Source organism: Mesocricetus auratus, unplaced genomic scaffold, assembly GCF_017639785.1.
Source record: "Mesocricetus auratus isolate SY011 unplaced genomic scaffold, BCM_Maur_2.0 Super-Scaffold_100004, whole genome shotgun sequence".
In the NCBI taxonomy this organism is placed as follows: domain Eukaryota; kingdom Metazoa; phylum Chordata; class Mammalia; order Rodentia; family Cricetidae; genus Mesocricetus; species Mesocricetus auratus.
This window is the reverse complement of record NW_024429189.1, coordinates 97,391,908-97,408,076: the sequence shown is the minus strand read 5'-3', so window position 1 is coordinate 97,408,076 and position 16,169 is coordinate 97,391,908. Positions and strand designations below refer to the sequence as shown.

The window sequence follows — 16,169 nt, the reverse complement described above, 5'->3', positions numbered from 1 at the left end:
TTTTTTTAGGGGAGGGGTGATTGTACTGGGCTTTAATAAAACAATGGAATAGTTGTCTTTTGTAACATGAAAAATTAAGGTGACAAATTGCTTACAGAGATCAAGATTTGGAACAGAGGTGGCAAACTTGTCCTATTGGCTAGATAGTAATGTTTTAATATCCTGCCTAAGTTCTTACAACTGCTCAGCAATATCATTGTAACACAAAAGCTATTCTAGGCAGTGTTTAAACTGGCTGTCTCTGTGTTCTATAACTATCTTTTTTTTTGTTCTATAACTATCTTGTTTACAAAAATGTGTCCCACCCTAGACTATAATTTGCCAACTCTTCATCATTAATTGTTCATCTGGGTGTAGTAGCACATGCCCTTAATCTCAGCACTCTGGAAACACAGTCTGGTGGAACTCTCTGTGTTCCAAGCTAGCCCCAGCTTCATAGAGTTCCAGACCACCCAGGACTACACAGTGAGACCCTGTCTCAAAAGAAATAAACAAAAACAGACAAAATCTTGTTATGGAGCCAATGAGATGACCTGTGTTTGATCCCTGAAACCACAGAGAAAGAGAGAACCAATCCCACAAAATTGTCTTCTAACCTATAAAAATAAATAAATAAATAAGTAAATAGTAAATAAATAAATGCCCCTAGTTTATCAGAATCATCAGGTCTGTCACTTACTCTTTCTACTAATCATTTAGAGTAGGAGGGTAGAGTAGATTATGTTTTTTTTTTAATGAGCAGTAAAGAAAGTACACAAAGAAAATTAGACTCTGTCTGTCTCCTCACCTATATATTGAAAAAGATAGCCAGGCATGACAGAAAACACCCTTAATTCTGGCAGAGACAGGTGGATCTCTGAGTTTGAGGCCAACCTGGTCTTAGAGTGAGTTCCAAGCCATCTCATGTCCTAGAGAACCATCCCCTAGAATATTCAGTACTGAGTCATAGCCCCTTCCCTTCCTTGTCAAACACAAACAAAAAAAGCAATAAATGCTCTAGCAACTGTAAACAGATAAAAAAAAAGTAAGATTCAGGCTGGTGTGGGTTTCTTCACTGCAGAAATTAAAAATAACAAAAGAACAGTAAAACATGCTGGGCATGTTGGCACATGCTATTTGATCCCAGTACTTAAGGAGGCAGAAGCAGGTGGATCTCTATGAGTTCGAGACCAGCCTGGTCTATAGAGTTCCAGGACAGACTCCAAAAGCCACAGCCCTGTCTCGAAAAACCAAAAAATAATTTAAATAAATAAATAAAAACAACTTGCTAAATTTTAAACTTTCTTTTAGTTTTTGATGAAGATGAAACTGAAATCAGAAGTCATGAAACTCTGTTTATTAATACCTAAAATATGAACTACTAGGGAAGAGAGAACTGGTTAGAAGGAAAGTAGATGGTCTATGAAGCTTCAGCCATGCAAGCCTGATAACCTACAACATTCCCTAGGGCTCACATAAAGGTGGAAGTAGATTTCCACATCTACACTGTGGCATGGCTGTACCCCCACACCAAAATAAATACATTTTACATTTTACACACACACACACACACATTATAGCTAGGGCTTCTTACTGGCTAGTTCATTCTTTTTTTAAAGATTTTTTATTATGTATACAGTGTTCTGCCTGCAGTCAGGAAGAGGGCACTAGATGGCAGGTGGTTGTGAGCCACCATGTGGTTGCTGGGAATTGAACTCAGGACCTCTGTAAGAGCAGCCAGTGCTCTTAACCTCTGAGCCATCTCTTCAGCCCCTACTTTATATATTTTTAAGAAAGTGTTGAGCTGCCGGATACCATTCAGACATGGCCAAGTCCAAGAACTACACCACACATAACCAGTCCAGGAAATGGCATCAAGAAACCCCGATCACAAAGATACAAATCTCTCAAGGGGGTGGACCCCAAGTTCCTGAGGAACATGCGCTTTGCCAAGAAGCACAACAAGAAAGGCCTGAAGAAGATGCAGGCAAACAGTGCCAAGGCAATGAGCGCACTGGCAGCGGCCATCAAGGACCTGGTGAAGTCCAAGATGCCAAAGGGCCCCAGCCGCAAACTCAGCCGCCTTGCTTTCCTCGCTCACCCCAAGCTTGGGGAGCGCATTAGAAACTACATAGCCAAGAGTCGTAGGCTCTGCCAACCAAAGCCTAAGGCTCAAACCAAGGCAGAGGCCTCCGCTCCAGCTAAGGCCCAGGCTTCAGCTCAGGCTCCCAAAGGTGCCCAGGCTCCTGTGAAGGCCCCATAGAAAAAGGTTTCTGTCACTGTGAAGACAGATGGACTGGACTGGTATGACACACTTATACTATCAGCAGGTGATCCTGCCCTGTGCTGTTTTTACAAATAAACTTGAGGCAAGACCTGTAAAAAAAAGAAAGAAAGAAAGAAAGAAAGAAAGACAGAAAGGGAGAAAGAAAAGAAAAAGTGTTGAAGCTAGGCAGTGTTGGTGCACGCCTTTAATCCCAGTACTTGGGAGGCTGAGGCAGAGGCAGAGGCAGAGGCAGAGGCAGAGGCAGAGGCAGGTGGTTCTCTTAAGACATTTGAAGCCAGGCTGGTCTACAGAGCAAGTTCCAGAACTGCCAGGGCTACACAAAGAAACCCTGTCTCGAAAAACAAACAAACAAACAAAGTGTCTCAAAAGGAGGTGAAGTAATCTACTATCTCAGTCTGGTCTTGAACTCAACAGAAATCCATTCACCTGCCTCTGCTCCCAAGTGCTGGGGTTAAAGGTACTGAGGACAGGATCACCCCAGCCTTGTTAGAGGAAAGAACTCTCTAGTGGTTGGCTGCTTTGCTTTTCTGGTCTTCAGCTTGAACCCCAATATCTGTCTCTGGGTTTTTATTATTCATGCTACAGTCAGTAACTCCAGTTCCAAGAGATCTGATACCTTTTGGCCTCTGCAGGTACAAGGCAAGCAGGCAGGGCACTTAGTTACATGTAGATAAAACCATTCACACCTGTAGCCCCAGCATTTGAAGGGAAGGTTAGGGTAGTCTTTGGAAATTCAAGTTCAGCCTGGTTGAGATAGTGAGATTCCGGTTAGCTAGGACCCTGCCTCCAAAAACAAAACAGAGTAAGTGAAATAATTGACACAAGGAAATTAACAGCTGTGCATCGTGGTACATACCTCTAAACCCAGCATGTAGGAGGCAGAGGCAGGAGGATCAATGATATCAATGATTTAAGGTAATCCAAGATACTACCTCAAAAAACAAACAAAAGCAAGTAGACATATTGGAAATCTAAAAACAATTGAAAAAATATAGGAAATACCAGAAGCATATGGTTTTCTAGGTGAATTCTTTTGTATTTAAGATTTTTGTTTAAGATAGGATCATATTTTACAAGAGAATTATACTAAAACTAGTTCAAGAGCTAGTTAAAGAAAGGTCAATCCCACCCTTAAAATATTTGAATTTTGTAGGAAATTAATTTCAACTTAAGAGCATGGAAAGGAACAGTTTGGAAATTTGTAAGTGAAATTAACTACAACTATAATTTTTGGTGGCACTCATATTATTTTATCTTTTGGTAGTGGCTCATGCATCCTTTTAACCCTATAACCATAGTCCTTGAAATTTCCTTGCCAGTTACCATAAGATGTTCCATGTCTGTAAATTTGTAAGTTTTCTGGCCTAGATAAAGAATTGATCTTTTCTCTAACTGCTAGTTACTTTTAATGGGAAACTGTATTTCATCAGTTCAATGAGTATTAGGGATGTTCATTGTGACTGGTGGGGTCCTAATTCTAGACCTCTGTAGTAGGCAGAGCTTCCTTTATTGTGTGTGTGATGTTTGCAATACATAGGATTTGAGGGCTGGACAGATGGCGCAGTGGTTAAGGCTTATTGTTTTTACAGAGGGCCCATGTTTCCAGCACCCACTTGGTGGCTCACAGCCATCTGTAACTCCAGTTCCAGGGAAGCTGAGGAACTCTTCTGACCTCTTGTGAGCACCAGGCACACACATGATGCATATACATACATGTAAACAAAGCACTCATACACATAAAATAAAAATGAATAAATCTTTAAGAAATATAAAAAAGGCCATATGGCAGTGGTGCACACCTTTAATCCCAGTACTTGGGAGGCAGAGGCAGGCAGATCTCTGTGAATTAGGGGCCAGCCTGATCTACAGAGGTAGTTCCAGGACAGCCAGGTTGTTACAGAGAAACCCTGTCTCAAACAAACACAAAAATAGAACAATATAAAAAGGAAGTAGATACAGAGAGATGTGTGTTTAGTCCCTTTTGCCATTGTATAAGCATTATAAAGTAAGATTACATAAACCTCCTATATGGTATATGCTATCATATGTTTAGTTTATCATTAGCCAAAATATCTCATGAGGAATGGTGGTATATGCCTATATTCCCAGGACACAGGAGGCTGAGGCAGGAGGATAATGAGCTTGAGGTCAGCCTGGGTTACATAGTAAGATGCTATCTTAACAAATTCCAACCCTCTCCCCAATCCCCACATTGGGATTATTGAGAATTTTATAAATATGCGTGTGCATCTTTTTTTTTCTCCTTATTTTTTATTACATTTTTTTAGAAAAGAGCTTGCTTCACATGCCAATCCCAGCTCCCTCTCCCTTCTCTCCTCCAGCACTCCCCTACCATCCCTCCCAGCCTTCCACCCTATCCCCATTTCCTTCCACATAGGGGATATCCAGAGTCTGTCATTTCACTCAGGGCAGGGTCCAGGCCCTCCCCCAAGAGTCAAGACTGAGAGAGCATCCCTCTTTGTGTTATGGACACACAAAGTCCATTTGTATGCCAGGGATAAATAATGATCTACTACCCAGGGCCCCATAGGTTGCCCAGGCCTCCTCATTGATTCTCACACTCAGGGGGTCTGGATCAGTCCCATGCTGGCCTCCCAGCTGTCGGTCTGGGGTCCAAGAGCTCCCCCTTGTTCAGGTCAGCTGTCTCTGCTGGTTTCGCCAGCCCATTCTTTGCCCATTTGCTCATCAATCTGCATCTAGTGAAGGCTGGGCATATATAATATTAGCACTTGGGAAGAAGAGGAAGGCCAGTTTGGTCTACATAGAGAATTTCAGGCCAGCCAGTACTGCATAATAAAAGTGCTGTCTTAAAAAAATAATCATAATAGATAATATTTTTACCAACCCAGAAAGTTACCTGTATCCATGTTCAGTCAGAATCTGTCCCCCTCCCCAGGTAATACTGTAGACCCACTTTGTCTGCATAGATATTCCTTCTCTGGATATTTTCTTTTCAATAATAATAAGTAATCCACATATAGGCCAGGTGGTCATGTCGCCCACCTTTAATCCCAGCACTTGGGAGGCAGAGGCAAGAGAATCTCAGTGAGTTTGAGGCCAGCCTGGTCTACAAATTGAGTTTCAGGTCAGGAAGAGCTACACAGAGAAACCCTGTCTCAAATAAACAAAGAAACAAACAAACAAGCAAATAATCTACATGTAGAGCAGCCTGGTGTTTCAGATACGTTCGTGATTCCTGTCCTCTAATGTGCCTCTCATATGACCCTGTGTTATTTTTTGTTCTTTTAAATAGGACTTGGTGGTGTTTGAGCATCAGTGGACAAGCTTCTTTGCTAACTTTGACACAGAAATCCCTTTCCTGCTGGAACTTTCGGAATCTCAGGCGGGTGAGGTATGTAAGTGAAAGTCATACAGAGAAAGGAAGAGTGGTTAATTTCTTATTGTTGCTAATTTACCATTGAGACAGGTCTTACTATGTGGCCCTGACTGGCCTGGAACTTACAAATATCCTCCTGCCTCTGCCCTCGCACATGCTAGGGTAAAAAATGTATCTCAATGCCTGGCTTATTAAATTTTTTTCAAGATAATGCCACTGAAGAGGTTTGTTTAAGTTATCGTTTCTTCCTTCCTTTTTTTTTTTTTTTTACCTGCCTCTGCCCTCGCACATGCTAGGGTAAAAAATGTATCTCAATGCCTGGCTTATTAAATTTTTTTCAAGATAATGCCACTGAAGAGGTTTGTTTAAGTTATCATTTCTTCCTTCCTTTTTTTTTTTATGGTTTTTCGAGACAGGGTTTCTCTGTGCAACTTTGGAGCCTGTCCTGGAATTCACTCTGTAGGCCAGGCTGGCCTTGAACTCACAGAAATTCACCTGCCTCTGTCTCCCGAGTGCTGGGACTAAAGTTGTGTGCCACATTACCAGCTGACTGGTTATCATTTCTATAAATGGTATGTCATAAAAGAAATCCCCTTCCTTGCCTATAAAAAAAATGTTGTTTTGTAACTAGAATGTAGTTCAGAGGTAGGCACGTATATTCAAGGCCCTGGTTTCAATCCCCTTTGCCCCCAAAATACTTTTTTCTTGTGACAGCATCTCTATTAGAAGGATGTTCATCCTTCAGCATGGTGGTTTTCCCAACCAGTAGTTATTGCTAGTTAATAATTCTGCACCTCTAAATACCATCAGAGCCATGGTCATGAGTGACAATTCCCTTCCCACGCCTGCATTTCCATGGCTGCATTGGTTTAGGCTCAGGCACACCTTATAACTAAAGTGAACTGTCTGATTGAAATCCAGGGAATGGAACGTCACAAACACTATTCAGCAGAAAGAAACCACAAGAGTGGTCTTGAGCTTGCCTTTGAGCCTAACTTGGGCTTAAACTGTCATTACTCCATTCTTCCGTGAACCATGGTAGCCCTGAACAAGCCTTACCTGAGTTCTGGGATTAAATGTGTGCTGCCACCACCCATTACCTTTTTCTATCTTCTTCACAATGTTTTGTTTCATTGTTATATCCAAATTCATGATTTATCTTTCTGTGTTCTTATACTTTGTACATATCTCTGTCTTTCTGTTACACACTGCTCATTCTCCTGATGTGCATGTGTGTACATATACACATACATGAAATTTTTTATTATTTTCAAGCTATTGTCTTACATCAGATTTTGGCTTCTTGTTTTAGCCATTCAGAAGCTACTTCAATCATGGAATGATCTCCAGCCATATTACTGAAAACAGGTATGTTCCTGGGACGAAAGTGGAAATGGTAATAGAGTTGAAATGGAGTTGAAAACAGTGGTGTTGAATATGGGTGTCCAAGTTCAGAGTGGGAGTTGACTATAGTTACAGTATAAGAACTCCTTAGTTGTGATTCATTTGTCTTGGTACTTTGTACTTTTGTATTTGCTTCATTTTTTCTGTGATCTCTTAGAATATTATAATCTGCTTCAATCTAAAAGAAAGGAATTTTTACTTTATCCCTAGCTCAGGAAAGCAAAACGAAACAGTATACAACTGCAGACAGGAAGCAGCAGTATTTGAAGGGGGGTAAGATGAATTAAACTAAGAACCAAGCACCTTGCGGAAGATGGGGAGGCAAGGGTTTCTGAGTGCTGCCTTCTGCATCTTTGTCGTGATCAGCAGAAGTTTTCTTTGGTGGGTAGAGGAGATAGATCACAGTTTTCCCCAAGCCCAGTCCAGTCTAATAGACAAACCACCTGCTTGGGTTTCAGACAGAACAGTTTCTGTTTAAAGTATAACTTAGCTTGATAAGTTTCAGAAGAAAAATGAGTCATGTTTATTTGATTTTCTTTTTTTTTTTTTTTTTTTTTTTTTTGGTTTTTTTCTCTGTGGCTTTGGAGGCTGCCCAGGAACTAGCTCTTTTAGACCAGGCTGGTCTCGAACTCACAAAGATCCGCCTGTCTCTGCTTCCTGAGTACTGGGATTAAAGGCGTGCGCCACCAACGCCCGGCTGTTTATTTGATTTTCTAAATGCTACACGTGAAGTTTCCTTGGTGGCTCTTAGGAAAGCTCTGACAAAACTGTCTGAAGAACATTACGGAATGAGCAGGAAGTGGGCATCCAGTCATAGGCAAGGCAAGACAAGAGAACTGGCAGTGGGTGCATGGGGAGGTGGTGTGATAGGGTACCATCAGAGTGTCCTCCTCCTCCTGCCCTCCCGAGAGGTACTTAGAGTTGGTGGCTACTCTGTTGTCTATTGGATCTGAGTAGTCCAACCACCATGACTCTTTAAAAGCTGTATTTCTGTTAAAATTTTAACTTATAAAGAATTGTCATTATATTTTTGATAGCAGACTCCAGGAGCTGACTCCTCAAAAAGGAGGTCAAGTGAGAAGTCATAAACTTAGCAAGGGTATAATTCTATCCTGAGTGACTGATCCCCAGAAGTCACCAGAACGAGTCAGCAACATCTGACATCCCTTCCAAGGCAGTCAGGGACTTTAGGTAGATTGGACTTTGACCAGCTTGTGGTCACAGTACTCAGAAAAGCCTGACCCGTCGTGGGACCTTGTCTAATTGCACTTTAACTCGCTGCTTTAGCCCTCACCGACAGCCGTTTGTTCTCTTTGGTAACCACTCTACGCGAGACAACCTGAGTGCTGGCAGCTTCAACTTCCCTTCTGAGGGGCACCTGGTGCGCAACACTGGTCCTGCAGGGAGCTTTGCCAAACACATGGTGAGTGGCCAGACTGTCTGTACTTGATTAATTTTACTATCTAATGACAAGGAAGGGCTGCTGGCCAAAAGGAGCCTTTTTCTGTTATTATGTTGACATAATCCTGAATTTGAAGTTGTTTTACAGTGAAGTGATTCGTAACTCACTATATGTTTTAATAAGTTGTGGGTGTGAATTTGAAAACCTTTGTTTATTTTACTTATGTGTGTGTTTGATGTGGGGGGTACCTATGTGTCACAGTACATGTGTGGTTTATATTTATTTTACTTGTGTGTGTGTTTGGTGTGTGTGAGAGGTACCTATGTGTCACAGTACATGTGTGGTTTATATTTTACTTGTGTGTGTTTGATGTGAGGGATACCTATGTGTGGTTTATATTTATTTTACTTGTGTGTGTGTTTGGTGTGTGTGAGAGGTACCCATGTGTCACAGTACATGTGTGGTTTATATTTATTTTACTTGTGTGCGTGTTTGGTGTGTGTGGGAAGTACCTATGTGTCACAGTACATGTGTGGAGGCCAGAGACAAATTTTATGGATCTGGTTCTTCCCTTCTGTCTTCACAGGGGCTCCAGGGATTGAACTCTGGTCTTTAGGCTTTATCTCACCTTCCCTCTAATTGTTCTTTATCACATGATGGTGTATTACTTGCTGTATTCTTTAAACAGCAGCTCCTGGGTGGTGGTGGTGGTGCTCCCCTGTAATCGAAGGTGGGAGGCAGGGATGGGAGACTCGAGAAGCTTACAGGTTAATTAGCCAGCATAGTGTATACAGCAGCCTATTGCAAACAAGATGGAAAAGCAGAGACCAACACCTGGAGGTTATTTAAACTCCTACCATGCCAGGTTTATGCCTGAACCCACATATATGAACATGTACAACCTCCCTTATACACACATAGAAATAAAATAACGGGGACCATTACACTTCAGTATGCGATTTTAATGGTTGTCAAAGTCTATGCTGTCTTAGTAGAATGTTAAGTATTTTTAAATGTTTCTAACAAAGTACTTTTTTAAATGTTGCAGGAAATTAGGGAAGCTAGAATGTTAGGTGTAGTTAGTTTTTAATTAGGATTTTGAGAACACAAGACCCAAGTGGATATGGTAGCATTTCTGGGCTGACAGTTTGAAAGACTTGGGGCCACCTACAGGCTACCTCAGGTTAGAAGGCTACCAGAATGCATGAGCTGTAGGATCTTGCTGTCCTGTTGTCCCAGTTAGCATTAACTGTCAACTTGACACAACCTACAGTCACCTCAAAAATGGAGTCTCCATTGAGTAAATAGCTCTTTTTATCAGACATGTGGACATGTAAGGGATTTTCTTGATTGTGACAGTACCATTTACCATTTTCTGGAGTAAGGGGTGATCTCGAGCTGTATAATAAAGTTAGTTAAGCATGAGCCTGTGTCCATGCAGAGAATGGACCCACAAGCAGCATCTCTCTGTGGTTTCTGCTTCAGATTCCTGCCTTGACTTCCCTCAGTGGTGGACTGTGACCTGGAAGCATAAGCCACATATATTTTTTCCTCCCCTGAATGGCTTTTAGTTATGGAGATAAAACTATAACCCCATTCCAAAATTGTTGGAATATATAGAAAATGCCAGAGGAGAGGCATCTCTATATAATGTTACTGTTGATGCCATGTGTTAAATCCGAATAGAGAAGACAGGGTGACTTTTAGATCCTGTTTAAAAAAATGGGATAGGTATACTTTTTCCTTCACCTGCTAAATTCAACTAAATCCTGGACATTTGACTCTGAAAGGTGAAGAGAAAGAGGCAGACAGGCTAATAAGTTCAGAACCAAAACAGTAATGTGGTGGTTGTTTTCTGTATACATTTTTTGGTTTTTCAAGACAGAGTTTCTCTGTGTATCATTGATTGTCCTAGAACTCGCTCTGTAAACCAGGCTGGCCTGGAACTCAAAGAGAGTTTAATCCCAAGTGCTGGGATTAAAAGGGTATGCCACCACCACCCGACAATAATGTCTTCTGAATCTTAAGGCACAAGGCTTGCAAGTGATGCAAGTCATACATCATATACAGTACTCATATACATGAATAAAAATAAATAAGAGTTATGACTCTGAAGTTTTTTTTTTTTAAACAAACAAACAAAACCCTGTTCTTGAACCCATTCAAACTGTCACTCTGAGCTTTGGAGGGCAGGTAAAACCAAAAGAGTCACATTCAGTCCCCCTCAAGTTGAAATTGTGATGAAATCCTGGGTTTTGAATGTGGACTAGTATGGGTGAGAAACTCATAGAGGACACAGTCTTAGAAGGAGCACCAGATTTACAGGGGTTTAATTTCTAAAACCCTAACAGATTCTAATGGTAAGGAGCCAAGAAAAAATTCCTCTTGGATGATGAGACAGGTGGATAAAGTCACCTATAATACGAGAAAAGTAGTAGTAAAGACCTCCTCTCCAAAACAGAAGATTTCACCAAAGTCCCATTCCAATTAGAAGAAAGCCATCACTTAACCTTATCACACTGTAGCCTTCCTGAGAAGCAGGAAAGGAAGAGTTAAGCTCTTTCACAAGCACACCCAAATACTGAGGCTTAATTATAGCGGTAGAGAATACTCCTCCCCATTCTCTTACCCCAACAGATCTGCAGTGTAGTAGCAGCAGATAACAGACATACAGGACTACAAGAATATGAAGCCCATGGTAGTTGGAGCTAAAAAAAAATACTAAACACAATTCAATACCCAGCCATATTAACATCAAATCTTACCATAAGGGCTTGCTTATCTCAGTCCTTATTAGTTGAGTTGCTGTGTCTAACTTCAACAGAAAGTTACAAGGCACACCAAGTGGCAAGGAAAAAATATTGTGTAAAAAGACAATTATATTAATTCTAAAGAAAAGTCAGGTCTGTTGCAGATATCTGTAGTGGCATCACTCAGGAGGTTTGGAAAGGAAAATCACAAGTTCAAGACTAGCTTGAATAGCATAGCAACACTCTATCTCAAGGACTGGGGGTGGTAGTTTAACCTTCAGATTCAGATAGGGCTCAGTTTTTATAATTTTTCAAATATAATTTATTTTTATTATTGTTATTTGCAATGTAAGATGGAGCCCAGTGTATTAAGAATATTAAGCAACTGTTCTACCTTTGAGCTGTTGTCCTAGACCTGGAGAGGGAGTTTAAAATAAACATAATTAATAATTAAGGCTCTAATGCAAAAAGTAGACATCATTTAAGATTAGATAAGTGAGCAGAGAATTGGAAACTCTGAGAAAGAATCAAAAGAAATTGATAGAAATCAGAAGCATTGTAGCACAAATGAGAAATGTGTTTGATACTAGAATAGACATACCAAGGAAATAATTCTTGACCTTGAAGATGAATCATTCCCAGGCATGGGGTTGGGAACTTGCCACTAAGCTAGGCAACCTGAGTTCAATCTTTGGAACCCACCAGATAGAAAGAGAGAACTGACTCCCCACAAAGTGTCCTGGCAAGTGTTCACACAGGCTCACACATGCACACTCTTGCACACACAAATGCAGAAAATAAATGTGCTTAAAAAATAAAGCCTCTAAAGTTTAAATGTAAAGAGAAAAAACAATGATCAAAAAATCAGGTCTGTTCTAACTCTTACTCCTCTGTTTCTGTGCCACCTGTGGGTGATTTAAAAATTAACAAGTGTGCGTAAAATATGCAGACTCATAACAAAAGCAGTTTCATCTGTGACAAAATTCTGTTGTCATTGCAGAAAAAATTCCTTGTGGGGTTGGAGAGATGGCTTTTTAGTTAAGAGCACTGGCTGCTCTTCCAGAGGACCCAGTTTCAGTTTTTAGCACCCACGTTGTGGCTCACAACTGTCTGTAACTCTGGTTCTTGGGAGTCTGATGCCCACTGATGACCTCCATGGGCACCAGATGCCAGCAAAACACCATACACATAAAACGAATAAAGAGAAATGTCATGTATCTGGCGTGGCTTCCATTCGTAGACTAAAATTGAAAGAAGGAATATTTGTAAACATTTAGCTGTTTTCTATTCTGGCCTACTTTCCATTCTTTTATGGTTTATTTACTCACTTGTTTTTGGTTTGCCCTTTGAGACAAGGTCTCATGTAGCCTAGGCTGGCCTTGAATTCAGTATGTGGCTGAAGATGACCCTGAATCCTCCCAAGATCATAGACACAGACCCACCACACCAGCATTCCTTTATGGCTTTTATTTTTTTTGTTTTACATGTTTATTGATTTATTTTAGTGTATGTATGTGTATTCATGAGAATAGGTTCTGTACTCCCACCATGTGGATCCCGTGTATCTAATGCAAGTTGTCAGCTTACAAGCAGGCAACTTTATCTACTGAGATATCTCACTGGTCCTCCTTAAGTTTTGAGGTTTTTTAAAAATTTGTTTGTTTAGACTTATTTTATTTTGGGTATATGAATGTTTTCCCTGTGTATGCACCTTGTGCCCTCAGAGATGGTTGTGAGCCACTATGGGTGTTCTGGAAACCAAAGCTGGGTCCTCTGAAGAACAAATGTCTTAACTGAGCCTTCTCTGTAGCCCCTTCTTTAGTTTTTTTTGTTTGTTTGTTTTTTGTTTTACGAGATGATTGCATTTTTGCATTTTATACTTGGTATCTTAGGAACACTTGATGAACATATTTTTTTCATTTGTATGGAATTTTGCATGAATGTGTGTCTGTGTACCATGTGCCAACCTGGTGCCCACAGAGGCCAGGAAAGGTCATCAGATCCCCTGGAACTGGAGTTACAGATGGCTGTGATAAGTCCATGTGGGTTCTGAGAATTAAACCCTGTCCTCTGGAAGAGCAGCCAGTGCTCTTAACCACTGAGCCATCTCTCCATTTCTCCATCTCTCCCCAAATATTTATTTCTATCTTGGTATAAAAGAACAATTTAAAACAGGGAACAAAAATAAAATGTTATAACCCTAGAGGAGCTTAATCTATACAGAAATGAAGTTCAAAGGAAGCCGGGTGTTTCCTAAATTTGTAGCTGTCCCCTTATGTCCCTCTGTCATTTTGCCTGCCTTTTCCTTGTGAGTTGTGAATTCACTAATATCTTGGGCTGACTCTGTACCCAATAGCAACCTCACAGTGTAGCCAAGGAAGGAAAAATAATGAACACAGAGGGCTGATAAAAAGGCTTAGTAGCTAAAGTTGCTTGCTTCCCAGACTGACAGTCTAAGTTTGATTCCTGTATTCTATTTTCCTTTCTGTTGCTGTGATAAAACACTTTAATCCCAGCACGTGGGAGGCAGAGCCAGGTAGACTTCTCAGTTCAAGTGAGTTCCAGTACAGCCAAGGCTACACAGAGAAACCCTGTCTCTAAAACATAGAAAACAAACACTGACCAAAGCAATTTAGGGAGGGAAAGGATTTGTTTGACTCATACTTTGAGATCACGGTTCTTCATTGAGAGCTGTTCAGTGATGCTTAGCTAGCTTTCTTATACAGCCTAAGGCCACTGCCCACAGGGGGACGACTCTCTTCCATCCAGTAATTAAGATGGTTCCGTACAGACATGCCCCACAGGCCAATCTAATCTGGGCAATCCCTCAATTGAGCCTCTCCTCAGGTGACTTAGGCTGTGTCAAACTGACAGTTAAAGCTAACTAAGACATCCCCTGAATTCATGTGGTAAAAGAAAAAAACTAACTTCCGAAAGTTGTTTTCTGGATTCTACTATGGTATACCTGGATGCACCCCTCAACAAATAAATGAATATAAATAAAATCAAAACTAAAATGAATATACATAATACTGTTGTTTAAATCAAATTAAGTAGTTTTGTCTTTAGAAATTAAATCAGTTTCAGTTAGATAAACTTTATTCCATTAATTAGGTTTTTTTGTTTTTTCAGCACCACATGTCTAAGTTTGCTCCTTTTGAAATGTTTGATTGTTGTGTGTATATTCATGAAGTGGGGCGGGGACATGCATGTGCATGGCATGCGTAGAGGTCAGAGGACAACCTTGTGCAGTCTCTTCTCTCCTCCCATCTTTGCGTGGGTTCTGGGGAATAAAGTCACATGGCCAGACTTGTGAGTGAGCACAGTTACCCACTGAGCCTGGTCACCAGCTCCGAGGACACTCATCTTCCTTTCCCCTCTGATATTCAGGTCGCTCAGTGTGTCTCACCAAAGGGACCTCTGGCATGTTCAAGGACGTACTTTTTTGGCGCTACTCATGTTCCTTACTTGGGTAAGTCCTGGTAAATGCATAATGGTTCCTCCCACAAAAGGGAAGTTAACTCACTATTTATTATTTTATGCAAAATACCATCTTTTGGGCCCTGATTGCAACTTGAGAGTTACTGTGTCTAACTCATTCCTCACAGAATGCATCTCAGGGAAAAAACTGTTGGTTCATCTATGGTTTGAGGTCTAGCCTTGTGTCTGCCCTGCGCTTGCTGTCAGAAGATGAGGTCTTGCCTTGTGTGTGTCCTGCTCTTGGTGTCAGAAGAAAGGCCAAGCGTACTGAGCATTATCTGAGAGAGCTGGCACGTGGGCAATGGTGTGACTTTGGAGAACATGGCTGAAGTCCTGTCTAGTTGCTTTTGTGAGAAGAGGGAGAGCTGACCTTGATAGGACGTCCCATAGCTGAGAACCTGTGCAGTGTCCTTCAGGAGGGCTAGGCTGAGCAGGGGGACCCTATTTGCTGGGACACTCTAAAGCTCCAGGTATCCAAAGAGAAACAGGGAAAACTTGAATTAGTGTGGCTCCCAGCATCGCTTCCCAAAGGTCAGTACATCAGAAGCCGTTAATACAGAAACCAGGAGACTCTAGAAAGATTATTTAGGAAATATGGGGGCAGGGAAATGTGGGGGGGAGCAGAACTTCAAAGTTAAATTATTTTCTAAAATGAAAGTAAAAACACTCCATAGCCTAAGATTCTGTGGAATGAGTTGAAAAGGGGTGAAGGGATAAAAGTCCAAGAAAACACTGGGAAAAGCCATGTACGACTGTAGTCTGTGCACATGTTGTATTTAACTTAAAAGGAAACATTTCCCTTATAGGTAATGATGACAAGCTGCCCAGGACAACTGAACAAATGTAAGTCCTGTGCTAGTTTTATTTCATCTTCTCATCTTGGTGGCCCTCCTGCTTCCCCTTGAAGTCCGCAGTGATTGGAGTCTGGTTATGAGGAGACATTGCTGTGCATTTCCCAGTCAGCCTCTCAGCTTGGAACCTGGGCCAGAGGGCTTTGCCAGCTTTGTCATCTGCTCCTCCCAGCTTCCTGTGTGTATGCCCATCCATTTGCATGGCGTTACTTCCTTCATCCATTTGCATGGCGTTACTTCCTTCATACATTTGCATGGCGTTACTTCCTTCATACATTTGCATGGCGTTACTTCATACATTTGCATGGCATTACTTCCTTCATACATTTGCATGGCATTACTTCCTTCCATACATTTGCATGGCATTACTTCCTTCATACATTTGCATGGCGTTACTTCATACATTTGCATGGCGTTACTTCCTTCATACATTTGCATGGCGTTACTTCCTTCATACATTTGCATGGCGTTACTTCCTTCATACATTTGCATGGCATTACTTCCTTCATACATTTGCATGGCGTTACTTCCTTCATACATTTGCATGGCATTGCTTCCTTCCATACATTTGCATGGCATTACTTCCTTCCATACATTTGCATGGCGTTACTTCCTTCATACATTTGCATGGCATTACTTCCTTCATACATTTGCATGG

General features: G+C 41.2%; 1 protein-coding gene and 1 pseudogene across 2 annotated transcripts in view; both read left to right on the top strand.

Annotated features, from left to right (window-relative positions):
* The window catches only part of Dnaaf9 (dynein axonemal assembly factor 9), a 130,320-nt gene that overhangs the window by 26,724 nt on the left and 87,427 nt on the right, over positions 1–16,169 (top strand). For both annotated transcript variants that reach the window (XM_040746302.1, XM_040746301.1), the window contains exons 8-12: positions 5,541–5,639; positions 6,937–6,992; positions 8,316–8,451; positions 14,571–14,652; positions 15,467–15,503. In XM_040746302.1, coding sequence (XP_040602236.1) covers positions 5,541–5,639; positions 6,937–6,992; positions 8,316–8,451; positions 14,571–14,652; positions 15,467–15,503 — 410 coding nt within the window. The remainder of the gene's footprint in view (positions 1–5,540; positions 5,640–6,936; positions 6,993–8,315; positions 8,452–14,570; positions 14,653–15,466; positions 15,504–16,169) is intronic.
* Positions 1,729–2,454, top strand: LOC101823005 (annotated as a pseudogene).